The sequence below is a fragment of the Bacillus rossius genome, chromosome 1 (assembly GCF_032445375.1).
Source record: "Bacillus rossius redtenbacheri isolate Brsri chromosome 1, Brsri_v3, whole genome shotgun sequence".
NCBI classification, from domain to species: domain Eukaryota; kingdom Metazoa; phylum Arthropoda; class Insecta; order Phasmatodea; family Bacillidae; genus Bacillus; species Bacillus rossius.
The window spans coordinates 261,241,963-261,269,678 of NC_086330.1; the positions used below are offsets into that span (position 1 = coordinate 261,241,963).

The window sequence follows — 27,716 nt, forward strand, 5'->3', positions numbered from 1 at the left end:
TGCCATGGGTGCTTCACTTTGGAACATTGTGAGAAACAATTCCAGCTCTTATGCCAGAGTAGAAGAATGTCAATTTTACTTCTAGAAGATTATCTTCAAGAGCACTTTTCACTACACTGAAAGACACAGATGAAATAGAAACTTCACTAACAAATTTCTTTAGGTGGGGTAAAGTTTTCATGGCACGCTCAGCAACTGCAGTATTCCATCTGATTGCACAAAATTTCTTGGAAAAAAGCTCTGATCCAGTTATTCTAATGTAATCTGCCCTCCTTGCAGGTACATGCATAAACAAATAGTAACTGTGCCTGAAAAAACTAACAACATCCAATTGTATAGCAGAAATTCCAGTTTTGAAAGCACCATGGACCGTATGAAGTCCACAGCTACCAATTTATAGCAACGATGGCGAATCTTCACCAAAAGTGTCTGTGATATGTATTTTCAAAACTAACAAAAATGCCCAGTTTACATTGAGGGCATCCATAGATACTTAAAATTAAATGCACCTGTCGGTATAATCTGAACGTGGGAAGCACATGCTGCAGTATGTACATCAGCAGGATAACAGACCAGCTTGAACCAGTTTGTATCACGTGATAAAACGCCACTTCCGAATTTGATGGTAAATAAAAGAAAATGGACGTGGGAACTGTTCGTTATTTTCCATCCAAAAATAAAATAATGGGACGCGATACACTTGATGCTACGTCAATGCAAGCAGATCAATAAACAAAAAACGTATTGACAACTACAACCTACCAAACAAAAATTCCCTGATTTTTAACAAAATTCCCTGATTTTTCCCTGATTACAATATTCCCTGATTTTTCCAGGTTTTCCAGGTTTTCCAGGGTCAGTAGACACCCTGTATATATAAAATAATCTATCATTTCCTTCTGTCTCTTTAAAATTTTAGTTTTCTACATGGCAAACAAGTTAGTGTGTTATTTGATACTCAAAACATATTTTTAGATGATGGATAAGAGAAATAATTAATCAACTTTTTACTCTTAGTTGTTTTGTTAATTTTTCACGCCCCAAGATATCAAAACCCTGTTGGAAGTGTGAAGCGGCACAGCGGCTGGGAAACACAAGGCTAAGCAAGGCTCACCTCCATTAAGAACGCCAGCACGTTGAGATGTGGTGCCGGCAGGAGAAGGCACGTCTCGAGAAGTGTGTCCACTGCCTTTCCCTCCAGTAACAGACACCTGTGACACAGAGACTAAGGGTTTCTATTTAAGTATATTACGGATAAGCCAATAAAATCCACAAATACCATCAAATCCTTGGAATTCGAAGGATTCGAAATCTGAGGAAAAAGATTCAGAAAAATATTAAACGAAATAAAGTAAATTAAACAATTCAACACCAATAACCTCTGAAGTTTACTACACTAAATATTTTCTTGATACCTATTCTGATGTTGTACTTTCAACATGTAATTTTATAAATAAAATTACAATACTTATTGATTCTGGATCTTGGTTTGTGAAACAACCATTTACAGAGATAAAATGTTTCAACACCATAGTTAATATTTTTTTTTAATTTACTGTCAATTATTTCATTTTTGACCATTGACACCTAGATTCGGTTTCGAGGGTATATTCGAGTTACTCTCTGGGATTCGAATTTGTGATTCGGATTCAAGAAAATTGGGATTATACCCATCACTAATTTATATATTATACCTATGGGTATGTGTGCTGTACAAGCATGTGAATTAATCAGACCAGTTTTTCAGTAATGATAGTTATAAATAGGTGTCTGCGAGTATTATAATATATTCAATATTTGTAAATGATTTGATATTAGATTAAAGGTTTCAAATCAAATAACACTTTTGATTATATGTTACTAATAGCTACAGCATGTGGGACTCATTTATAAAAAAAATTGAAACTAAAAGAATGTAATGTTAATGAAGTATAAGATGATTCATTGAGAAATGCATAAATGTTTTGTGCAAATAGTAAAAACATACAGTAGTCCCGCTAATCCGAATCCCGCTAATCCAAAAATCCGCCTAATCCGAACAGGACTAGGACAAAAAAATTTAATTTTCATAACATTTAAGAACTAGGAAAAGTAAAGAAAAACAATTTTTTTTCAAGTAATGTTGTACGTTTATTAATATGTACATAAGAAATTTATAATTTTCTATTTCACTGTTTAACTGAAAAGAGAAAAAAATAGGATTACGTACATAGTACTTAAATACATATGTACATATTGAACATTTTTGAATATACTTAAATACTATTTGTAGAATTCATGTTCTGTACAGGATTGACACAAAACAAAACTTAAAAAAGCAAACCATTATCTAAGAAGCAAAGTCAGTAATTTTCCTTTCACGCAATGCACTTAATCGGCTTGAAGTTGCAATGTTTCGCCAACGCCGTACAAACATAACATCTGTTTGGGTTGCATCGGCATGTTGCTCGACGTAGCGCAAAGTCAGATCAAGGGCACTGGCTGCGGCAGTGTGAGAAACATCAGTCGGCGCGTTTCCTTCCTCCTCACTGTCGTTTGCATCGAGATCGAGATATATGACATTCCCTGCACAGCTGCTACAATAACTTCATCTGTGACCACAGTCGTCAATGGCCGTCCACTTTTCAACGCACTCTTCTGCATTTTCGCAACCTGGTACAATTTCTTTCACTAGTTAAAGATGTTCAAACTTTTCTTTTGCCGGGGGGGAAGACCGTTTGGACAAACTCTAAATGAGGCCAGAGATTTTTCCATGATTTCTGTAAATATTCCTTTTGTGTTTCCTTCCAAGCTTCTGCTACCCAGTAAATGACATCTTTGATGGTGATTTTCTTGAGTATATGCATGATTGTCAGTTCATTCTCTTCAAGCAGGCTACGAAAAAGTATTTTTCTGTAATTCAGTTTCAAAGCCTGCGAAACTTCTTGGTCCATTGGCTGCAAAATTGAAGTGACGTTTGGTGGGACAAAAATGGCTTTGGTATCACCGAAAACGAGTTGCATTTCTTCAGGATGTGAAGGAGCATTGTCTATGAGTAACAAAGCACTAGGAGGCAATCCATTTTCTTTGTTAAAAGCCTTTACTTTTGGCACAAATTGTTTTTCAAACCAGCCTTGGAACAAGACACGATCCATCCAAGCTTTATTTTGGTTTCTGTAAAATACAAGGAGTGTGTTCATGTTCATGTTTTTAAAACAGCGTGGTTTTGCCGATTTGCAGATAACCATCAGTGGATGCTTATTTGTGGCAGAAGCGTTGCAGCAGGCTAACACAGTTAGGCGTTGTTTATCCATTTTAAACCCTGGTTCAGATTGTTCCTCTTGTGATGCAAGACTTTTGATAGGTAATGCTTTAAAGTTAAGTCCCGTCTCATCCGCGTTATAAACTTGCTGTGGCGAGTAGGAAGAAATTATATCTTTGAACTCCTCAAGGTATTCAATAGCTGCTTCGTTGTTTGCTGACAGTTTCTCCCCAGTTATTGTAAGCTGCCTGATTCCATGTTGTTTCTTCCATCGGTCTAAGAAACCGCAACTAGCTGTAAATGATGTGTTGCCATCCATGAGCATGTTCAATTGAAGCGCTTTTTCTTGAATCAGAGGGCCAGTGATAAGGATTCCTTTTTTTCTTTCTTGGGTAAACCATAAAAAAAGTGCTTCGTCCAATTATTTGTAGGAAGACACTGTCGTTTTGCTACGTTTTTCAATAATTTTTCACTTGTGGTAGTACAAAACTGCTCAATTTTACCTCTGTTCTTTTTCAATTGGAAATGGTTGCTTTGCCGACACCAAATTCTTTCGATAACAGAGTGACACTTTCACCTTTGTCAAGTCTTTTCAGCACTTCCAGTTTTTCTTTTAATGTACACGAGTTATGTTTACGCTCGCTTGTCATAATGACCAACAGCAGGGACAAGCACAGAATGTAAAAAACCACATTACCCACAGCTCACAAGGAGTCACAAAACACAGGGCAAGTGCGCAGTAGCATGTGACGCACTGACTGTCTGACTCATCATAGTTGGGAACGGAACAGGAGAGGAATGCGTAAGCTTATGCGGGAAGGAGGATGGGCTTTGTTTACTCTGGTTGAAGGTCACTGCCCTTCCGCTAATACACACTCACGAACCGCCCTTCATTTTGACCTAATGTTGTCACGTAATGTAGGCTGTTAGATTTGTTAAACTCGGAATGTTTCAAATTGCAGTTTAGGCTATGTGAGTAATTTTAAATATTATATGATACTAAATATGTACGCTAATAATAAAGGTGTATTTTTCGTCTGACCTTTCATACATATTTGACATATCAGACACTAAATACGCCTCAAAAAGACACTATATGGCATTATATAACAAAATTCCGCCTAATCCGAATTTTCGCTAATATGAACAGGTTTCGACCCAATTAGTTCGGATTAGCGGGATTCTACTGTACTTTTTATATGCAACAAATAATCTGTGATTCTTATTAAAAATTATTAAAAAAATACTTTATTTTTATGTTGTCTGTACAATCAGTTAGATGAACAAAACAATTTTCAAACTAAAAATTTACTGGTTTAAGAAAATACATTGCCATGTTTTTTATTTTAGATTATTGCATTTTACACCACACTTATAAACATAATTTCTTGTATGTTTTTCTCTTTATAATTTTAATATAGTTTACAGATTTTACATTAATTTTTCTTGGACTCCTGTGGAATTTTAAACAAAACAAAGGTCCTATGTAAGTTTAAATTAAAATTCAAAAAATATTTTGCATTTGCAAATAATTTATATTTGATTAAAATAAAAAAAAAGAAAGAATTTTCAAAAGAATAGTTACAAACTAGAAAGTAAATTTATATTTTCACATCACCCCAAGCCACTTGGTCGAGCACAGAAGTAGTATAACCATGCTTACTCACCAATACAAAGATATCCAGGCAGCATTTCCCGAGAAAATTATGTGTTGAGTAGAGAAACTATAAAAAAACGACTGCCTTTGAATTGCTCAGGCTCAGATAAGAATCCAGGTCTCGACATACGTGATGAACAGGGAGAGAAAATGGAGAAGGCGATGGTCAATATCCGAAAATAGTCGGCAAACAGTGCTATAAACTGCAGATGGTAAACAAGTTTTAACTACTTTGCTGTTTCATAGATGTAGAAAATAGACAATCAAAAAATTCATACAGACCAAAGCAATTCAATTTAATCTAAAAATAGTATTGTCAGGTACGCAGACTTCACACAACAGCACCATAAGATTCATCACATAAGACAACATTTTATATCAGACGAGTATCAGCTTTAATCTCTTCCAACTTGCATCAAATTCTCATCTTAACCCAGCAAAATAAAGCATAACAAATATTTGCATATTATTAATTTAAATATAATTTTATTTATTAAAAAATATCATACTAAGATATAAAAAAATATAATATAAAAATGAAATATATAATATATTTATTGTTTACAATAGCATGTCTTATTTTAAGAATATTAAATTTAATTCACCTTTTAACTGTCTGCAGTAAGTCTATTGGTAGTACGGTAAGTCATGAGATTGGTATACTTTAACATTGATGCCTAACATAAAATATTTTAATATGCATACTTAGTGATTCCAATATTTTCTATTTTTTATATTCTTTTGTTTGAGTTGAAGAAATTTGATTCATCCAACTTAGAGCATGTAATAGATACTGTAGTATAAAATAATAGTAATAAGTAGTGTGGTGTGTTAGGCTACAATAGTGAAATTAACTTTATGAAACTATCAATATATAAACTTCAATACATTATATGTAAGAGTAGTAATTTACACAAGCTCTGCACGTCAGAAGAACACGAAGCTGAAACGGTACCGACCTGAGCAAGATGTCGTGAAACGTGTACGGTACAAGAGGTTCCGGAAGGTCCCTGAAGAACATCTTCAGGATGTTGGCAACGTCAATGACATTGTGGTGTGGCTGCAAGTGTCCCCCTTGCTCCAGAAGCGCCTGGAACAGCAACAAACATTATTACTGCACACTCAACCCTGAACCATCCAACTGCACGGATGCTTCCAGCACTCCTGTTTGACGTCGACATAGCAAAGCCAAAGGACTTGTTACCATAACAAATTCACAAGCGTTTAAGATACAGCCACAAAGGATGCTATGTTCACTACGCAAGCAAAACATAGCCAGCTGCATCTCAGGTGTCATTGGGCACACAAAGTTGTGTTTGCTATTTTGGCTATCCTGGTGACATCACCGGGTGTTTGGTTCTGGCTATTTTTTCTAAACATCCCTGACTTCTGTTTATGCAAGAAATTGTACCATACTTCTGTGTTTGATTTATATGAAGTTTAATTTTTCTCAGTATTGTGCTTTAAATAGTCATGTTGACGCTAAGTTCAATGAGAATTACGAAAATATCCATATTTATTGAATAATCAGTGGAATATTATATAACGCAAGATATGCAGGACAATGCCTGGGATTTGATTTCCAAGGAATGCTATCATACTGAGTTATATTATTTCTGAAATGATCCATATATTTGGTTTCGTCCTCACAAGCAATTGCTTCAACAAATGATGAAATTGTTCAAATTCTTTTGTTTCTATTTTAACTACATGAAACCATTTCCTTTCACGTTAACATACTGTGAGAGCCAGCAAAATATCATTGTTGGAATTATCTCTTGAAACCCACGGATGCATCTCTCCAACATCACGAACTAGACTGATCTACCTGACCACCTGGTGCAACAAACATAGCGAACATAGCATAGCTTTTTGTGTGGCCTCGGTTTTACAGTAGATAATTAAAAATTTGTTTAATATAATGTTGCATCTGACTGAAAAGGTTTAACAGTCAAAGAACATGTATGTTATATCACCAGGAATATGATCTAATATGGACAATGACAATTTCAGGTTTCCAGCACGCTTACTCAAGACAATCTTCTTAAGTTTCCCCTGTCCAGCCAAACAAAATTTTCCCAGTCTCATCTATCAATCTTGTAAGATAACATGAATATATTAGACCAAAAATAATTATCAAAACACAATTCAACCACACATAACATTTCAAATTTACCATAATATCATTGCTCTTGTAATACACAGTTTTCAATGTTATAATTATCATCAATATTAGACCAAAAATAATTATCAAAACACAATTCAACCACACATAACATATCAAATTTACCATAATATCATTGCTCTTCTAATACACAGTTTGCAATGTTTTAATTTTCATCAATGTTGCCAGACTGTAGTAAAAAAACCCAAGGGTGTCGCCAAGGGGGGTAGGGGGGAAGTTGCCCCTCGCCCCCCAAGCCTTAGAGATATAAAATAATGTAGCCAAATGCAAAAAATACATACTTCTCCCGCAATCTGCCCCCAGGTCATCGGCTGGCGATGCCATTGAAAAAACCAATTCATTCCATTAAACTTTGATATAATATTTTACTGATATTGACCAGGTGAATAACTTTTTACATTTGATCATGGTTAAACTCATTAATTCAATATACTTTCAATTCATTGATTGTTCCACTTAGGTATAACAATATAATAAAATCATAAGGGTTTTCAAATGCACATGAATAAAATAAAGACAGGTTTCAAAACATAAAGGAACGCACATGTATTACCTATAAATTTCCAATCCAGTTTGGTAAATAACATTTTGTCTGTTCCCTTGATTTTTCAATGTTTTGTATAACCTTTTAAATTACCTGATTTTCACTGTCGATTTTACCAGATTTTTCCCTGTCTGCTGTAATCCTGAATTCATACAGTGTTGATTAATGAAAACACCAGGTGACGGACCTGCGGTACACTGCGTGCAGTGTGGAAATTTGAAAGGTATACTATGCTTGCTATGCCATAGAAAAGACACAACACAACTAAGCATAATCCACAATCCATACAGACTGTAAAAATTATTCTAAGTCCAATTTTCACCTTTTGGAGGGTTGCCCTTTCCCTCTCTAATTGAGGGGGGAGGGGAGGGGAGGGAAACTTCCACAGAGCTTTAATACAATCTAGCCCATGGACACCCACCACTTCCCATTTCCCTGGGAAAAGACCTATTTCCGAGCAAAACCTTCATTCTTGAATAATGAGTATGATTCAACAACTTAAAACACAAATTTTTAATAATATGATTTCGCATAGTCTTGCTTATTGCTGTGAAAGAAATCTCATTAGGAAACACTATGTACTGTCTTTTCATCAGGAAGATAAATCACGTACCTTTTGTGTATTATTACGTACCTGTTCAACTCGGTGGACAAGCATGATTAAAATAGATAAAAACTGTTCGTCTAAAGTTTGTAGTGCCATGCAATGATGTGTACGGATGTTGATGTTGCCGTCAATACATTGTACCTGTTATGTACAAATATGAAAATGGTGTGAGAATGAACTATTGCATCTACCAGAATGTAGATCTGCCTTAAAGATGAGATGCCCAATACACTTTACATTTGAATTTTGTAAGTTTAAGTAGTTAAAACTCTAGAACAGTATGAGCCATCCCCGGTCCTGACCCCTTGCCGCTTGGACATAGAACAGCTGATGCACATTTACAGAAGTCACAATATCACTAGTCTTGTTTGCTGCACAAACTAATAAAAAAATAAGGTAAAATCATGTAAAATCATGTGGTGTCTTAAGTATCAATACAATGATACCAGTCGATACCACGTTGTATTGATACTCCAGCTGCCAAGAAAGTCCTGCAACTTCCCTCAACTACTGCCAAGTCTGAATGTTTTTTTGACTATAGCTGGACTTGTCAAAATGTAGAGTAGACTTGATCCAGAAAGACTTTCAATTATTATTTTTCTAAATAAAAGTTTTGTAAGCTTTACAGAACTTATCATAATACCAATACTTTATTTTCATTGTTATTTTTAATGCACAGATAATATATGTGTGAATAATCTGTGTAGATTTCTATACTGTTTGATTTGTTATATATTATATATATAATTACCTATATATAATACACTAGCTGCCTGACCCGGCTTCGCACGGCTATACTAATGGAAAAAAATTAAGCCACATCTCCCATTTACAGTAATGGTAAATAAAAAAAAAATTCAGTGAAAAATTATTACAATGCTGTACAATGTACCGGAGAGAAAATGAATAGCACCGATGGTTTCCAGACTCGTACACGCAACATACAACTGATGTACCCGTACTTCGCTACGGCAGTCTACAGGCAGATCACTCTTGCGCCGCTCATTATACATGCCCCTCCTTGTGGGTACGCCACTGCCGCGCGATGCCCGTTGCCATGGAGACGCAGAAGGCATGAACAATGCAAAATCCTGTTCTCATGGAGACAAAATACCCACTGTTGCCTGGTTTTAACCACTCATGGGGTCTAATTTTCGGAAAATGTCATCCTGCGTAATATATATAACATAAGGAACATTACTGTGAAGTTTTAAGTCTGTAAAATATATATACTTGAAAAAAAAAAAGGGCAATAAAAAACAAATTAAACACAGAGAGAGGAAAAAAAAACAAAAGTTTAGGTTTGCGATTTAAAGTGATAAAAAGTTTTTAAATACTAATTGAACTCTTATGAGGGTACTAATTGCTTCGTTGTTAATATCACACGGGTGTTTTTTACTTGTATGGGAAAATTAAGAATAAGGCATCTAGTGCGTGGCAACAATGTTAATAGGCAATAGGAAATAAACTTCTAGCGCCTGCGGCATTGTCAACACACACTTTGTACGTGTACTGCATGTTGTATCTAACCCCCTCCAACGCATTATAGCCTTCCTCGATAAATGTACTATCCAACACTGAAAGAATTTTTCAAATCAGACCAGTGGTTCCTGAGATTAGCGCGTTCAAACAAACAAACAAACTCTTCAGCTTTATAATATTAGTATAGATTTTTTCTGAGACCAATAAAATTGTTTACTTTTTAAATGAAAGTAAACAATAATGCTTATTTTTACTAAAAGAATAGAGTAAAACAATTTGAAGTAATTTTGACCTATATGTACTAAATAAAAAGGTTAGACACCTCGTAACTTGTTTGAAATAAAACCAAATAATTTTAACTATTTCTAATACTCTTTTTGTGTGTAGGTTTACATACAAAAAATAAATACATAATTTATTATAAAAGTTTTTAATTTTTCAAATGACAATGTAGTTTATAGAAAACAATGAGGGTTAATGTAATGCGAACAGAGCACTGGTGAAATCGACTGGCTCGGGAAATGGAAGCACTTCAAGAAAAACCCACGGGTCACAGAAAAGTCAGCAATTCGTACTATCACTTGCAAAAAATTTGAGTATGATCCAGCTATGAATTGCAGATATATCACAAAAATTGGCAATACAGTGGAGTCCCTGTCATCTGAACCCCAGTAATCTAAACCAATTTAGGGTAATAATAATAGTATTAAAAAATATATCTTTCATGTATTGACCTTCAACAAGTTTAGTGATTTCGTGCTTGTAAAAGGGTTATAGGCTGTGTTACACGATAGCTTAAAACTTACAGAGATTACTACATACTGCTACTTTATGGAAATATTAGTCTATTCCAAAAATAAGGTAATCCAAACGTGACTTGGCCCCAATTATTTGGATTAGTAACAGTCCAATGTAAATTATCTGACCACTCGATTACTTGAGCCTCTACAATAATTAGTATGAGCATGCATTATCAGCTAAAAGATTTCAGGCCAGCTGTGTGTTAAAACACTGTAGCATAGTCTCTTTTACATGATTGGTTGAGATTTTTTCATGTGTACATGTCCACTGTTGTACATGAATCCCAACGTTTCAGTGTGGAAGCAAACAAGTTCTAAGGGTCAGATTTTTCTGAGAATACCTGCACCAAATGATTCACAATTAAGATGGCGGTAAATATGTAGAGTCGCGGTATATGCGAAAAAAAAAAAATGCTAAAAATCCGAAAATACTTTTATTCTATGCTCTTTCACTTCCTCTTTTCAATAAACCCGGCGGAGATAAGAAATTCCAAATACTTTAGGAGATATCGAATTTTTATTTTCCATCACAATACCAACCATTGTTGCTTGTTTACGTTTATGATTTTTTTATTTTCGCGACGTAGGTAGAACGACTACATCATTTTCTACTAATGGCAAAGAAATTGTACCCGCCTCTAACGTAGGTGAGTTGAAGAATGGCCAGATTCTTCTAGTCCGTTCTTACTCCTCCTCCCTACCTTCCCCTCCCTTCACTCGCCCTCCCCTCCTTTTCTTCCTCTCCCCTTCCCCTCTTTCCTTCCTCCTCCTCCGACCTTCCAGATTCTTCCGGCCTTCTAAACCTTCCTTGCCTCCCCTTCCCCCCCTCTCCTCTCTTCCCCTCGTCCCGCCCACTTGTTTACCGTGAGTTAGCAGGCCACTTCACTCGTCTGTCGGCCAGCAGCGGTCCTGGTTCTCGTCGCCCCTGTGTCTGGTAAGGCGTATTTGCAGGCGTGCTCGGCCATGCCCATTTGTTTTGCGCTGTTCGCCCTGCGGCCGAATCTGCGTTGATTAATTTTGATGCTTGGCCACTTGTTTGGCAGCATGATTCAGGCCTTCTGCCCTTTTTGATTCGTCATCTCGTGTTTTTATTGGATTGTTACCACACCTTGCCAGGTACACAGGGGCGACTCGTAATTATGATTTTTCTTTTTATTTTTTTTTAAATGTTAAATTCTTATTGACTTTACGATCTGTTATACTTGCTTGTATTAATGTTGTGTAAAGCACTATTTCCTTATAAGTTACCTTATATACCTTATACAATGTATGATGAATGTGCCGTTTCAGTATTAACTAATGTATTCAGTATTTTTCAGTATTAACAAATGTACTAATTAATGATGTTGTTCACATTATACAAAGGGATTTCTGCACTATTTATTTATTTATTTATCTCCTTTTACTTGTATTAATTGTGTCTTGTGACGTTTTGAGGCAGTCAGGTGGGTGACTCTTGCCCCACCTGGTTCAACTCTGCGCTACTCTGCTCAGGCAGCTAATCACTTTGTACTTGTGTTTCATAAACATCTGAACATCATGAGTGGCTCAACTGTTTCCTGGATCTACCGCCTCCACCGGGATGAAGTGATCCGATATCTGGAGGAGAACCAGCTCCAGGTGGAAGATGGGGACACCGTGGCAGCGATGCATACCAGGCTCGTTAAATTCATGCACAGTTCAGGTGAGCTCCCGGCTGGCGACGGCGCGGCGCGGTCAACACTGGACGTCAGTGAAAGTTCGCCAGACCCCTTCTCTCAAAAATTTTTCTTTTCTGTCCTGAAGTCCTTACTCACCCTTGATGGTACCGATCCCAAACACATCTTAGAATTTTTCTGTGAGGCCGATCGTGTCGCCAGGTTAGCCCTGGTACCCCCCGACGCCCTTTTAAAGGCCTTGCTGACGAAGTGTTGTGGTGTTTATGTGACAAAACTTACAGATATTATCATTCAAAAAGGGGACTTGCGAGCCTTCAAACTAGCTGTTCTTCATAATGTGTGCCCTCCTCGCGTCATGGATGCTTGTAAGCGTGATCTAGTGTTTCGCTTCCAGCGACCTGACGAGCCTGTGTCTCAATTTATTGATAGCGTTTTGGCCTTTGCTACTGTGCTAGAAATTGACACTCCTGAAGCTGAGCTTGTGCAGCTTATTTTAGGAAATTTTGGTCCTCATGTTTTCAGTTCGTGTAGTATGCTTTCCCCACCTACTACTTTCAAGTCTCTGCGTGCATGGGGCAGCGAGGTCAAGGCGCATCTCATGGCTATCAGTAAATATGAATCAGAATTTCCCTCCACAGTAAGGACAGGCTCAGGGCCATGTACACAAGAGTTGGGTAAACACAGAGTGAGTATGATTTCTGATCCTAGTGCTTCGAGCACTCAGAGGCAGGTCCCTGCATTACATAAGGTTAATGGGCCATCATCGTATAGCGCGCCTAGGCGCGGCTCCAGTAATGTAACTCCTCCTCGCAATAAGAAGCAGCCCTCGGTCATTCCTCAGTCCGCCCATACACGCGCTCGGTGCGCGAACTGTTGTGTCTTTGGACACATTACCGAGGCTTGCACCCAGCCACGTGTAGACATTAATAGCCGGCAGTGCTTCTCCTGCAAAGCCTTGGGGCATTATAGAGTCAATTGCCCTTTAAACTCCGCATGACGGGGCGGAAAAGAGGCCGGCTCAGTCGTCTTAAAAGAAAAACCTCTTCTTCATTTTTGCATTTCTTGTCTGTGTCCATCGGCGATCGATTGTTTCCTGCCCTTGTGGATACTGGTGCTTCCCGCTCAGTGATTAGTGAAACTTTTTTGCAACAATTGCTTAGTCTCTTTCCAGCTCTTTCTTCCCGTGTCTCCTCAGAGGACTATGCTAATATTTGTGTTGCTAATGGTGAGTGTCTACGCTCGTGCAAATCAGTTGTCATACATTTCAAGATCAAGCATTTCTCGTGGAATTGGAGATTCATAGTTGTCCCCGGTGTCTCGCCTAATTTTATTGTCAGCCTTGATTTTTTGAGTAAAACCCGCTGCGTTTTAGATTTAGATCGCCGCGAGCTTTCATTTGCCTTTGCCCCTTCTTGTAAAATAGCTCTGAGAATTCAGAATAACAGTTCTATTCTTTTACAGTGTAGTGGGTCTTGTCACCCCGATCGGGAGCAAGCTCTTTCAGCCATTAGACAGAAATTTGCGGATGTTATCACTCCCAAATTAGGAAAATGTGACATCCTTCCTTACAAGTTTTACTTAAAAGATGAAAATCCTGTACGTAGCAGGTATCATAAGGTCTCTCCACCTAAGCTTCAGGCTATGCGAGACATTATTGACAAGCTCTTGACAGCTGGAGTCATTTCACCCTCAACATCTGACTTTAGCACTCCAACTTTTTTGGTTCGCAAAAAAGACGGAATAAGCTGGCGCATGGTCCACGATTATATTCCTTTGAACCAGAAGATCGCCAAGGATGATGTGTACCCACTCCCCACGGTTGAAAGCGCTCTTCAGCATTTAGGAAAAGCGAACTACTTTTCAGTTATTGATCTTAACCAGAGCTTCCATCAATGTCTCTTGGACCCTAGTTGTCGTAAGTATACGGCTTTTTCAACCCCATTTGGACATTTTGAATTCAACCGCATTCACATGGGAGTCAGCTTCGGTAGTCAAGCGATGAGTAGAGTTTTGAATCATGTTCTCTCGGATCTTAAGTACAAATGTGTATTCAATTACATTGATGATATCATCATTTATAGTACCAGCTTTGAAGATCATCTTAATCACCTCTCAGAAGTTCTTACCCGTTTGCGTTCTGCTCACTTAACTGTTAATCCAGATAAAATCACCTTTGGTAAAACCTCCGTTAAATTTTTAGGTTATGTCATTTCGCAGGGTACCCTTCTCATGGACCCAGACAAAATTGCACCAATTGTACAGTTCCCTAAGCCCATAAATGTTAAGGGAGTTCAACGATTTTTGGGCCTTCTCGGATATTTTTCACGTTTCATTGATAATTTCGCTACTCTTAGTGCACCCTTAAATTCCTTAAAAAAGAAAAGTTCCATCTTCGTTTGGTGCTCCGAACAGGAGCAGTCATTTCAGAATCTAAAGGCTTACATGGCCAAACCCCCGGTCTTGATACTCCCCGATTTCGATAGACGTTTCGCCCTTCAGGTGGACGCCTCTTCAGTTGCCCTTGGCGCAGTACTAGGTCATCTTGAGGAAGGAAAAATCAGACCGATCGCCTACGCGAGTCGATCTTTGTCCGAATCCGAACTACGCCTCGGCGTCTACGAAAAGGAGGCTCTTGCATGTCTCTTCGCTATGGAGAAATTTGAAAGCTATTTGGACTCTCGCGAGTTTGACCTCGATACTGACAATCGTGCTCTGAGTTGGCTTTTCAACCATCCCCATCAGCTCGGCAAGTTGGGACGCTGGATTTTAAGACTCTCACGTTTTCAGTTCTGTATCCACCATGTATCTGGCAAGGACAACATTGTCGCAGACTCCCTCTCCCGTATGTTTTGCGCCGATGAGTTTGAGTCCGTAGATCTCCGTAACACCTTGCTCACTGACTTGTGTCTTCCACTAAAATTTTTCCAGAGTCGTATTTTAATATCAGGGATCAGCAGGCGCAAGTCACATTTTGCCAACAGATCCATAATGATCTTCAGTCCAACAAAGCAATTCCTTATATGGAAGAACAAGGTCTTCTTTTTTTTACTGGATCCTCCGGTAGGGCACGTAAGGTCGTTATATCACTTTCTCTCAGACCTATGGTAATTGCTTATTTCCATTCTTCCTTAGTAGGTGGTCACCTAGGTATTGATAAAACTCAGCAAAGAATCTCAGCTCATTTTTTTTGGCCTCAGCTTAATTCTGATATTAGAGACTATGTCAGGTCTTGTTTTGATTGTCAGGTTTCGAAACCAGCTCATAATTCTAAAATGGGACTTTATTCAGCTGATCCTCCTGTGGCGCCCTGGCACGTTATTCACGTCGACATGTTTGGGCCCCTAACTCGCTCACGTAAAGGCAATGTATGCCTTTTAGTTGTTTTAGACATATTTTCTAAATTTGTTATTCTCTTACCTCTTAAAAACATGCAATCTGTTTCCATTGTTAATGCTCTCAAAAACCAGGTGTTTAAGTTTTTTGGACCTCCTCATATCATTGTTTCCGATAATGCTCCCTACTTCCAATCTTCTGTGTACAAGGATTTTCTGTTTGAATGGGCCGTCAAAGCTGTCTACAGTTCGCCTTACTTCCCTCAGGGAAACCAGGTTGAACGTGTCAATAAGGTAATCAAAGGTATTCTTACATCTTTTTACCGTGCCGATCATACCCTGTGGGATTCAGATCTGGAATTTATCAATGTGGCACTGAATTCCGCTGTCCATTCAGCTTCCGGTTTCCCTCCATCCATTCCTTTTTTGGGTCGAGAACTCACTCACCCCTTATTAAACTAGTGGGGGCTGCCCCCCGTCGACGCCAGTCTGGACGCTCGGGATTTAGAACTTGTTTTAGATACTGTCTCTTGTAATCTTGAGAAGGCCCGTCAGGCCGTCGCGAACTCTTATAATAAGGGTAGGACTATTCATGATTTTCAGGTGGGCAGCAAGGTGCTGTGTAAGTCATTTACTCTCCCAAGCTTGTCAAACAAAATAAATTGTAAACTCTTGCCCTCTTATGAAGGGCCATTTATTGTTAATAAGGTTTTAGGACCTAACACGTTGTTGTTAAAGGATTTGCAACGTAAGAATAGGTTTAGGAAATCTCATGTATCACATCTTAAGCCTTTTATGGGATAATTTGCAAGGGCTAGCCCTGTATTTTTGCTTTATATTCATGATGTGCACATCTTTTTATTATTGTAATTGTTATACTTGTGATCCTCGAGGATCATTGTGTGTTGCTAGTTATTTATGATGGTTATTTTTTTTTTGTTTTGTTTGGTTTTTTGATGGGCATTCCTTGTCTGGTTCCCTACCCCTTACAGGTCATCCTAGCCATGCGCTGTCATCATCATCAGCACCTCACCGGGAGACGTCTCTGCGGGGCGACATCTGCATCAACCCCCCCTTTTTCCCTCTTTGTGGCTCCCTGCCTGGGACGATATCTTCGCTTCACCGCTTCTCTACTCCTGATGGCTGGTTGCCCTGAGGAGGCCTGAGTGATCTTCCTCCTGCGTGTTTTTTGAGACTGTTTATAGTGGCTCCGGCTGAGTGCCCCTGCACCGCCGTGAACCGCCTGCGGCCTCGGAGCTCTTGGTGATGGAACTGTCTTCGGGCTGTACCTCGGACAGCCTCCCTCGGCTACGTTCTTCGGTTCCGACTGGAGTCCCCCCCCCTCCCTGGCCAGGAGGATGTGACTCGTCGGAGTTTCTCTGGACTTGAGCACGACTTCTCTGGAATTCCTGCACATCATGTCGAGGACGAGATCCTCTCGCCCGCTCCATCGACGGTAGCTACTGCTCCTATGCTGAACCTCGCCGATCTTTCAAGCACACAATGTCTGTTCGTCATATTCTCCGCGTCCAGGCAGGGCCACTTTAGGAAAGGGGGTTGAAGAATGGCCAGATTCTTCTAGTCCGTTCTTACTCCTCCTCCCTACCTTCCCCTCCCTTCACTCGCCCTCCCCTCCTTTTCTTCCTCTCCCCTTCCCCTCTTTCCATCCTCCTCCTCCGACCTTCCAGATTCTTCCGGCCTTCTAAACCTTCCTTGCCTCCCCTTCCCCCCTCTCCTCTCTTCCCCTCGTCCCGCCCACTTGTTTACCGTGAGTTAGCAGGCCACTTCACTCGTCTGTCGGCCAGCAGCGGTCCTGGTTCTCGTCGCCCCTGTGTCTGGTAAGGCGTATTTGCAGGCGTGCTCGGCCATGCCCATTTGTTTTGCGCTGTTCGCCCTGCGGCCGAATCTGCGTTGATTAATTTTGATGCTTGGCCACTTGTTTGGCAGCATGATTCAGGCCTTCTGCCCTTTTTGATTCGTCATCTCGTGTTTTTATTGGATTGTTACCACACCTTGCCAGGTACACAGGGGCGACTCGTAATTATGATTTTTCTTTTTATTTTTTTTTAAATGTTAAATTCTTATTGACTTTACGATCTGTTATACTTGCTTGTATTAATGTTGTGTAAAGCACTCTTTCCTTATAAGTTACCTTATATACCTTATACAATGTATGATGAATGTGCCGTTTCAGTATTAACTAATGTATTCAGTATTTTTCAGTATTAACAAATGTACTAATTAATGATGATGTTCACATTATACAAAGGGATTTCTGCACTATTTATTTATTTATCTCCTTTTTCTTGTATTAATTGTGTCTTGTGACGTTTTGAGGCAGTCCGGTGGGTGACTCTTGCCCCACCTGGTTCAGAGTTTTTAACGTTTCAAATTTTAATGTTTTATTGTTGCGCAAGTAATAAGTAAAAAAAAAATTATGTGAGTTCCTACCGTTCATCCTTTGTCCCGGTTTGTTAGGTCAGGTCAGCTACAATTTAAATTCTTTAAAACTAAACAACCATTAAAATTAATTTATATTATTTTTAATGTCTGCTTAGTTTGAAAGTATTAATAATGTAACTGACCTGACATAATCGACCATTTTAATTAATTAGGCATTCACGAACGGTAAATAAAGATGCACATAAAGTTCTGCCATTCCCGATTACACCCGAACAATTTACCTTCGGCCAACCTCGGGTTTATTTATTAATATTTATATTTCTCTGTTTATTTTAATGTAGCTATACTAACCTAACTAACCGTCCATAGTGTTTTAAAGTGTTTTAATGTAGCTAACCTAACATAACATAACTATAATAAAAGTATTTTCAGATTTTAATAGATGGGGTCATTCCATGTAATAGGGCAAATTAATATTGTGAGACAGTTGTAAAAAAAAATTTTTTGAAAATGGTTTTTATTTAGTCAAAGTGAACCAGAAGACCTCAGTAACTGACTACTTATATGGGCAGTGAACAATATTGAATTTCAACACATTTATAAAATAAAATATTTCTCTCTGATGTGAGGGAATGATGGGTGAGGGAATGACGTGTGAGGGAATGATAAATGTAGAATGAGGGAATGATTCGGTTCTGATATTCTGGTTTCCTTGGCAACATGTTTGTTTCTTAACCAAAGTTACATAATTTTCAATTGAATAATGTACAACTTTCAATATTAAAATACTAATTTAAGCATAATCAGTTGCTAAAACAGCATGTAATCAGTCTCGTGAGTTTGCTATGCCAAGTTTAAATTACAATTTGAATCTAGTTTTACAAACTACGTACACTATATTTATCTTACCACAAATTACAATATCTGAAGGGAAAATAAAGCCTTGGCATGTCATTAGAAGACTCGAATTGGGTCTTTAAATTTATAAAAAATCCTACACCCTTTGTTAATAACAATAGGAGTTGTGACAGTGGCAACAATTTGTTTAACAGATACAAAACATACATCATTTTCATCTACATAAAATAATGTATTGTCCCCACAAGAATTTTTCAAAAACATGACTTTGATTTCATTGTTTTGTACACAACTTTGGATAATTCCCAGGAACTGGCAAATTTTTTGTTGTGTTCTTTTTCTTCTTGTCACTGCTAAAACGAACTAGGACAAAACTTCCGAGTGGAAGAGAGTTTTTGGTCCCTAGATTATCATCTTCATCCGATGATGAATAGACATCTTCATATCGGAGGTTTTTCTTTGAGCCTAACAAAACAGATTTGTCAGTCTCTGTAGGTAGAAAAAGTATAGTACCTTTATTGGGGTTTCTGGAAGAAGGACCAGATGTTTTGCTTTCTGGTTTTTCTTGCATTACATTACTGGTAGCTGCAGATGTTTCAAGTTGAAAACCTTTGCCCAAGTGGAAGTGAGAGCATTCACTTTTGCATTCAAAACAACTTGAACTTCTGAAATGTAGAACTGGAAAAGCCGAATTGAACATAACCTGATGCACTTTCAATGTGCTGGCGAAACACTTAACATTTCCTGCATGTTTGGCTAGATCTTCCATTGCACTAATGTCTTTGTGTTGAATTTCAAAAATCTTCACACCTGGATAATGCTGTTTCAGTACATTTGTAAGGCACTCAAAATTTTCAACATATTTGCCTTGCGCAACTATGCGGTCAGCAGTTCATTTCAACGTTCCCCCAATACCATTAGGAGCACCTTTACCGTGCCCTGACTCGGTGTAGTTCCAAGTAAAAATTGAAATGTTGGGAAATATATGACTTAGTTTTTTTTTATATGCAGAACATTGTTTTATTCCTATACTGTGTAACAACTCACATCACTCTGTATGTGTATGTTTGTCAAGTTGATATTTTGTTGGAATGCCCACTCGAAAACAGGCTTAAGATGAGCCCAAACCGAAAATGCATCATGTCTTAATGACTTGCTCAATGAATAAAATGGATGTGCCTTGACACAGGACGAAAGTTTGCCTTCAATTTTCTTGTTTAAGATAAAATACACCAGTGTGAAGGGTAATTTGTTCCCTTCCTCCACCAAAATGAACAGCCTGTATTTCTTCACTGAATTTGCAATTATAGTTCTCACTAAAGTCTATATGAATAAATGCAGAACTTTCATCCAACCGATTTTTTGCTGCATTTAGAGTCTTGTACTGGTGTGCAATATTTCCTATATGGAGAAGGTATCTAGGAAAGATAGTTTCCAGCTCAGTTACCAATGATCTTACATCAATAATAAACTCTTCTTTTAATGGTTTACTTACCTTCTTTTTTTGGCCTTTAACCTCTATCCATTGCACTTTTACCATCTACTTTTTTACTTTGACTTCTTGCTCAGGATCTATGATTTCATAGTAAATAGTCTTGCTCTTGCAAGCATTGCATTTTCTCTGAAGACAAGCTAAATTGTCTTTGCAACAACAAAGCTCTCTTACCAAGTCCGATGGTTTCTTGTGTACATTGGACATCATTCCCTCACAACACTCATCATTCCCTCATAGTGAGGGAATGATGGTGAGGGAATGATGAAATTGTAGTTAACTGTTCCTCAAACACTGCAGGTTGAACTTGTTAAACTTTTCCTTACAGTTTGGGGAAATACCCATTTATTGTTACGTAAAACTATTAAAACTAAATTTTTTACTTTACTTACAGCTGATTAATGATTTGTGAGGGAATGATGTGTAGAAAAAATACTCATGACATTTCAAAACTTATTGAATTTATAAAAAATTAATAATCACCATTGAGCCTGAAACTATCACAGCTTCACATCAACAACTAAGATAGCTATCTACTGACTCACTAGCAATGGCCTTCATAGGCATCTACTGACCAGAAAATTAGTTAACATCGAGATGTGAGGGAATGATACCCGAACATGGGGACATAATTTAACTTTTTTTATTTTTAAGACGATAGGTAGGAAAAATGAAATGTACACATTTTCTAAAACTTTTAATTGTTTGGATTAACCCTAATAATTATGAAATCTCATTGCTCATAACTTTCAAAAAGAAATTGTGTCACAACATGTTAACTGTGGTTGGGGAACAGTGAGGGAATGATATTTCTAGGCTAAACTATTTTTTTAAATACATTTTTTTTAAATTATCTGACATTTCAAGTTTACTGTCTTTTAAAACAATTTATAGTACATTATTAAAAAAATTGTCACGTTTATTGGACAATATTTTATTTAAGAAATGAGGCTGGGATATGAAATTTCCCCTTTTGCGTGGAATGACCCAGATACTCCTAAACAAGCAACAATGTAGTCGTTCACCTATGTTGCAGAAAAAAAAATGGTAAATATGTATTGTACGGATTAGCACCAAAAAAATCGTATAAATATGAAATAACTTATATTATATGCTATCTTACGTCCTCTTTTCAGAACCGCCTGCGGAGATAAAAAATTCCAATTACTTTTGGAGATATCGAATTTTTTAATATTCATTTTTTTGCGATTTTTTAAAATTCCGAAAATACCTTTATTCTGTGCTCTTTAACTTCCTCTTTTCATTAAACCTGGCGGAGATCAGAAATTCCAAATACTTTAGGAGATATGGAATTTTTTAATTTTCATGTTGTGCACTGATGCGGCGTTTCAGCGGGAAGCCTACGATTCACACATCCTTCTGGACATACCCGAATACTCACGTTGGCAAGCCTTCTTTTCTTAAAATTAGCAAGAAGTAATTAAAAATACTTTAAAACACTGTGGATGGTTGGTTATATTAGGTAAGTATAGCTACATTAAAAAAACTGTAAAATCATTTTATGGTTGCTTAGCAAATAACTTTTTAATATGTAGCTATCCAGCGCTAGGAAACCGTTTACATGATTTCACAGTATTTTTAATGTAGCTATCCTAACCAAATCAAACATCCACAATGTTTTGAAGTATTTATAATGTAGCTAACATAACCTAATTGACCATTAGTTTTCATGAGTTGCATATTTATTTACAATAAACATAAAAAAAAAAAAAACCGAACATGCACGATCGGGCGTTTGCCTCTCGTCTGTTCAAAGAAGGCTTGCCAACGTGAGTATTCGGGTATGTCCAGAAGGATGAGTGAATCGTAGGCTTCCCGCGTTCACCATTCTTGCTTGTTTACAAGTATGATTTTTTTTTTCGTGACGTAGTTGAACGACTACATCACGTAAAAAGAAAATTACGTGAGTTCCTACTGTTCATCCTTTTCCCCGGTTTGTTAGGTCAGGTCAGCTACATTATAAATACTTTAAAACTAAACAACCATTAAAATTAATTTTTATTATTTTTAATGTCCGTTCAGTTTCAAAGTATTTATACTGTAGCTGACCCGACCTAATCTACCTTTGTCCCGTTTTGTTAGGTCAGGTCAGTTACATTATAAATACTTAAAACTATAAAAGTAAAATTAATTGATATTATTTTTAATTTCTTTTTATTTTGAAGTATTTATCATGTAACTAACCTTACCTAATCGAAAATTTCTGTTATTTAGGCATTCACGCACACACGGCAAAATATAAAATGGCGTCTGTTGAATGATTACATAGGGCTTGTATTGCAAAATAAGAACGGCAATATCTCCAAAAGTAATTGGAATTTTTAATCTACGCAGGCGGTTTTGAAAAGAGGACGTAAGATAGCATATAATGAAAGTTATTTCATATTTGTACGATTTTTTTTTTGGCGCTAATCCGTACAATACATATTTACCAAAAAAATCATACTCGTCTCGTAAACAAGAAACAATGGTGGCCGCCTGAATTCACAGGTATTGTGATGAAAATTTAAAAATTTGATATCTCCTAAAGTATTTGGAATTTATTATCTCCGCCAGTTTTAATGAAAAGAGGAAGTGAAAGAGCATATAATAAAAGTAATTTCAGATTTTTAGAATTTTTTTTCGCAAATACATACCGCTACTCTACATGTTCAAAATTAAAAAATTCCATATCTCCTAAAGTATTTGGAATTTCTTATCTCCACGGTTGATTTGAAAAGAGGAAGTGAAAGAGCATAGAATAAAAGTATTTTCGGATTTTTAGCATTTTTTTTTCGCATATACCGTTACCCTACATATTTACCAAGATGGCTATTTGATGAACTGATGTATAAAGTAGAGGACTGGCCATTAAAAAATTCACCTGGTTAGCCGATGGTTGAAAATGTTGTAGAAAGACCTTACCTTGATCTCCTTCTGCCGCACGGACGAGCCCGCCTTCCGGAAAAGGCCCTCCATTTCGATGTTCTCGCGGATGCGGCAGCAGGCATCAAGGACCAGAGATGGCACCTCGATGATGGCCCCGCTGTTCAGGAAAACTGCGTCCGTGCTCAAGCTGACCAGGGAAACCCCGAACACTTTGCCAGGCTGACAAATATTTTTCGTAGCCTGGTGAACATAAAAAACTACGATAGTAAACCCATTAAGAAAAGTTAAAGGTTGATTAGGTTAACAACAAGAAAACTGTTTACGAGGTTGGTTAGGTTAAAAATAAAAACAAATATTGTTTACGAGGTTAGTTGTTAGGTTAGTGAAAAGTTGTTTCCAATAAAAATTACCTTAAATTCAATACGAACCTGTACTTTACTCACACAATCGTATTTTTTTATTCTGTGTTTAATACCGAGATTTCTTAGATTTTGAACCACGATTCCCTTTATGTCTTCTTTATTACTTACTTCAAATATATACATTTTACAATTGAACCTTTCAATACTGTTTAATAAATTTCAATAACCGGCATTTCTGTTTAAAAAATTTTTTCACAAACTGTCAATTTTCACTTAATCATATGTTTAAAGCAAATATTTCAAACAGTGATTTAATTTTTTATTGAACAATTTCTTGAATAACCGCTAAAATCTCCCAAATACCACCAGCCCATAGAACATATACCATCAGACATCAAACTGTGTATGAAGTGTTGGCAACATTGCAGTTAAACATATCTCTAATCTCTGATCCGAGCAGATTTTTACAGTTCCTAGAGAAAATGTGTGTTTTAAATTCCATTATAAATCCATTTATTAATAGAAAAAATACTTTATTTACAATATTTAACATAACTAATGCCGAAGTAACAGAAATAAATAATTTTACCATGTATATTGTAGAATACACACAGGAATTCAAATTTCAATTACAGCAGTGCTAAAAAGGTTAATGTCAATTATAGGGAATAGGTATCCCATCTATTCACAATTTAAAAAATGTAAAAGTTCTATGTTAATTGACACTGACCATTAGAGTTGACGCCGTCCCCGCTACCTCTGATTATTTAGACGTGATTTTTTTTCGGTTCGTGATCTCAGGGAAGGTTCGGCCTTGTGGCTAGAGGTAGGGGTCAACGCAGTAGGGCCCCCCGAGTTGTTATGGCCACTCGGGACGCCTGAATAATAACACAAAGTTTCTGAAGATAGTTGGTGAATTTAATACAGCACAGCCCAATACATGGTGCTGCCCGTTCTGGCCGTAACGGTTTGCCCGACGCGACTAGTCACACGCGCAGCTCACTTCCTCAGTGGCGGCTCACGACTTTTATGCACGTGGGGGGCAGACTCGTACACGTGATGCGATAATTACAAAACACACTCTGGTATGGCACATGATTTCTTGACGTACAATACACTACACTATTCCCTAACTCTACATAAACTGGGCTAGCAGCACGCAGGCCCGTGTCTCCGGCGACTCTGCGTGGTGTCTAGATGTGTCCCAGGGACTGAATCGTTATTATGTTTGGCGGCGCAATGCCGTACGACGGTGATACAAAAGCCCTGACATGATCGATAACACTTAGGCGAACAACTATTCCACTAATACATTACACTTGATAAACTGGGCTAGCAAAACGTAGGCCCGTGTCTCCGGCGACTCTACGTGGTGTCTAGGTGTGTCCCAGGGACTGAATCGTTATTAAGTTTGATGGCACGTGTCGCCTGCTGGCTGCCCCGTGCGGGCCAAAACTAAGTAGCCGGTAGGCTAGGTTGGACGTGAAGCGCCGACTTAAAACCACATAATCTCCCCACAGTACTTACGTATGACGTAGAACACTCATCTTGGAGCACTGATTGAATTAAGTTAAGTACCTCATGGTGAATTTAGGCCGACCGCAGAACAGTTCAGAAAGGTTGAAAAGAAATTACACTATTGAAAACTACATGTCGGTGAATGCAAAGGTTGAAGGTTCCGCGTTGCGCGCAGGCTGCCGGCCTGGTTGAGCTCTCGAAGGACACTGACGGTGTCGCCGCGCACGACTCCCCTCCCCCGCCAGCTCTCCCGCGGAAACGTGTGAATTTCGCGGGAAACTGAACCGGCCAGGTTCGGGACAAATCGCACAGTGAAACATGGTTTTGCAAAGACTTAATTATTAGTTAATGGAAAATAATGTTTAATAAAACCTGTGGAAAACATAATTAAAATAATTTGTTGTAGTGCGGCGGAGGGACATGCCACACCCGGCCCGATCCTTCCGCCGGCGCAGCACTCGTTGCATGGTGTTCGCCTCGTCGCACGCACTGCACTTTGCTGCGCGCACGAGCGCGTTCGGTTTACTTGTTTTTACGAGACGTTGATGAGGCATAGCGGTCTATGCGACAGAGGAGCATTGGTGGTCGGCGTCAAATGCCCCCCCTTCTCTGAGACCGCTATATGCATCAACGCCCCGCTTCACACGCTGAGCACTTCACTGACGTTCGCCGCACTGCGAGCCCTACACTACGCAGTGGAGTGGTGGTGTGTTGTGATACAAATATTCTGCCCTGAATACCTCCCCCACTCAATGAATGCTAAGGGGTTACGCCCTGACCCGTGTCCTTTCCCCCCCTGGAACTGGGCAGCGACGTGCGCCTCTTCTAACTCAATATGGTGACAAGTGGGTGGGGGGTCAGTGTTTTCGGGGTGTGGCAGGGTGGTGGAATGGGTGACGTGGGCGGGGGGAATGATAAGGGACCGGCCACGAGTGTTGGCACCCCTGGATCGCCCCTTACGGGCCGCGCCCGGGTGGAGTAGCTCGACGGGGACCTGGACCACTCGTACTCCGCCAGGTAGGCCGGGGGTCGGCGGGCCCTCTGTGGTCGTGTGGTGGGGACTGTGCTGGTAGGGGTCTCCACTGGGCAGAGTGTGGTAGGTTCCCTCGTGTCCGGTTGGGTGGTCGGGCAACTCGCCTCCACGGCGGGGACAGGAGCGAACTCCACCGGCTCGCTGTCGTCCGTGCAGCACGTCCTGACCGGGGCCCGACGTCTGCGGGTGGGGCGCCTATCCCTACTGTCCGTCTCCTCCTCCCCATCCTCGGGCTCGTCCACGGACAACCGGAACGTGGCGTCCGCCAGGCTGAGGTCCAGCGGCCACAGTGGCTCGTCGTCCTCCTCCTCACAGACCTCCTCCCCCTCCTCGTCAGGAAACCAGACCAACGGATTCCCCACCTCCTCGGGGACGTGCGGAACTGTGGCCAGCGGCACCAAGGACCTGCTCGAGGTGTCCCGGAGGTCGGGTTGGGTGCACTCATGTGCCTGATCGGGGCTACCCACGTCTGTGTCGCCCGTAAGCATGTCCCCCCGGGTGGTGGGTTCAGGTGCTGCTCCTTCCCGCGGCGTATCTGTGGCTTCCTGGAGTGTGGGGGATGGTGAAGAGGGGGTCGTTGGGCCAACTCTGACCCCGTGCGCGACTACGCGCAGGTCGTCCCGGTGCACTTTAGCGGGCCGCCCCCTTGGCATCAGGACCGCATAGGATGAGGGGCCCGTCCTCCACAGGACCTCCCGTGGCTCCGACCATCGGGGCGCCAACCCCGCACAAAAGTTACGCGCCCCGGAAGACAAGTGGTGCTGCCTGACATATACCAGCTGACCTGGCTGGATGGGGGGTGGGGGGTGACTACTCATGGGCGTGTGGGCCGCCAGGAATTGGGCCTGCCATTGTCTGGCGTGCTCTCTCCCCTCCTCATGATTGGGGCGCGCCACCGTGCCCATGGCGTCATCGGCCACCCTGCTTTCCCCGGGCAACGCCAAGTTCTTCCCGTACAGGAGCTCGGCAGGGGAATGACCGGTGACTGCGTTGATGCGGCGCCGGAGGCAATACAACAGCTTTGGCAGGTGGACGTCCCACTTGGAGTGTTCGTCCCCCAACCTCAGCCGCAGCTGCGCCTTGACCTCCTGGTTCCGCCTCTCAGTGGGGTTGGCCTGGGGATGGTAAATGGGGGTGGTGTGGTGGTCGAAGCCCCATCGGCAACAGTCAGCTCTCCAGCGCCTCCCGCTGAACTGACAGCCGTTGTCCGTCAACAGCACGCATGCGAATCCATACCGCGGGAATATCTCATGGTCCAGCAGGGCGGCTATGGTTCCGGCGCGCACGTTGGACACCGGGAAGGCCTCGACCCACCGGGTGAAAATGTCGGTGATGACGACCAAGAACCTCTTTCCCCGGGTGGTCCGCAGGTAGGGCCCCATTATGTCCAGGGCCAGGGTGTGAAACGGGTCGCGGGGCCGTCGGGGGCGCGGCTGCTCCACCCCGTCAGACCGCCTCGTCTTCCTCTGCTGGCACTGCTGGCAGCACCGCACCAGGTCCCGTACGTCCCGCGTCACACCCGGCCAATGGAAGGTCTTACGGATGTCTAACTGGGTTTGGTGCGCACCTGGGTGTCCCACCAGATCGTGCGTGTGGTGGAAGCCCATGACCTGCTCGCAGGCACCGAGTGGCACATGAAGGCGCCAGGCGTCCAT

At 40.0% G+C, this 27,716-nt stretch overlaps 1 protein-coding gene across 4 annotated transcripts in view; it reads right to left on the reverse strand.

The window, feature by feature from the left end:
- LOC134527529 (rho GTPase-activating protein 22-like) overlaps window positions 1-23,917 on the reverse strand; it is a 62,021-nt gene extending 38,104 nt beyond the window's left edge. For 2 of the 4 annotated variants that reach the window (XM_063360278.1, XM_063360276.1), the window contains exons 1-4: window positions 23,577-23,917; window positions 23,185-23,388; window positions 5,858-5,988; window positions 1,115-1,211 (exon numbers count right to left, since the gene is read on the reverse strand). In XM_063360278.1, coding sequence (XP_063216348.1) covers window positions 1,115-1,211; window positions 5,858-5,988; window positions 23,185-23,388; window positions 23,577-23,693 — 549 coding nt within the window. In that variant the 5' untranslated portion in view covers window positions 23,694-23,917. The remainder of the gene's footprint in view (window positions 1-1,114; window positions 1,212-5,857; window positions 5,989-23,184; window positions 23,389-23,576) is intronic. The other 2 variants (XM_063360279.1, XM_063360277.1) reach the window with 2 other exon arrangements.
- Between the last annotated feature and the right edge of the window lie 3,799 nt (window positions 23,918-27,716).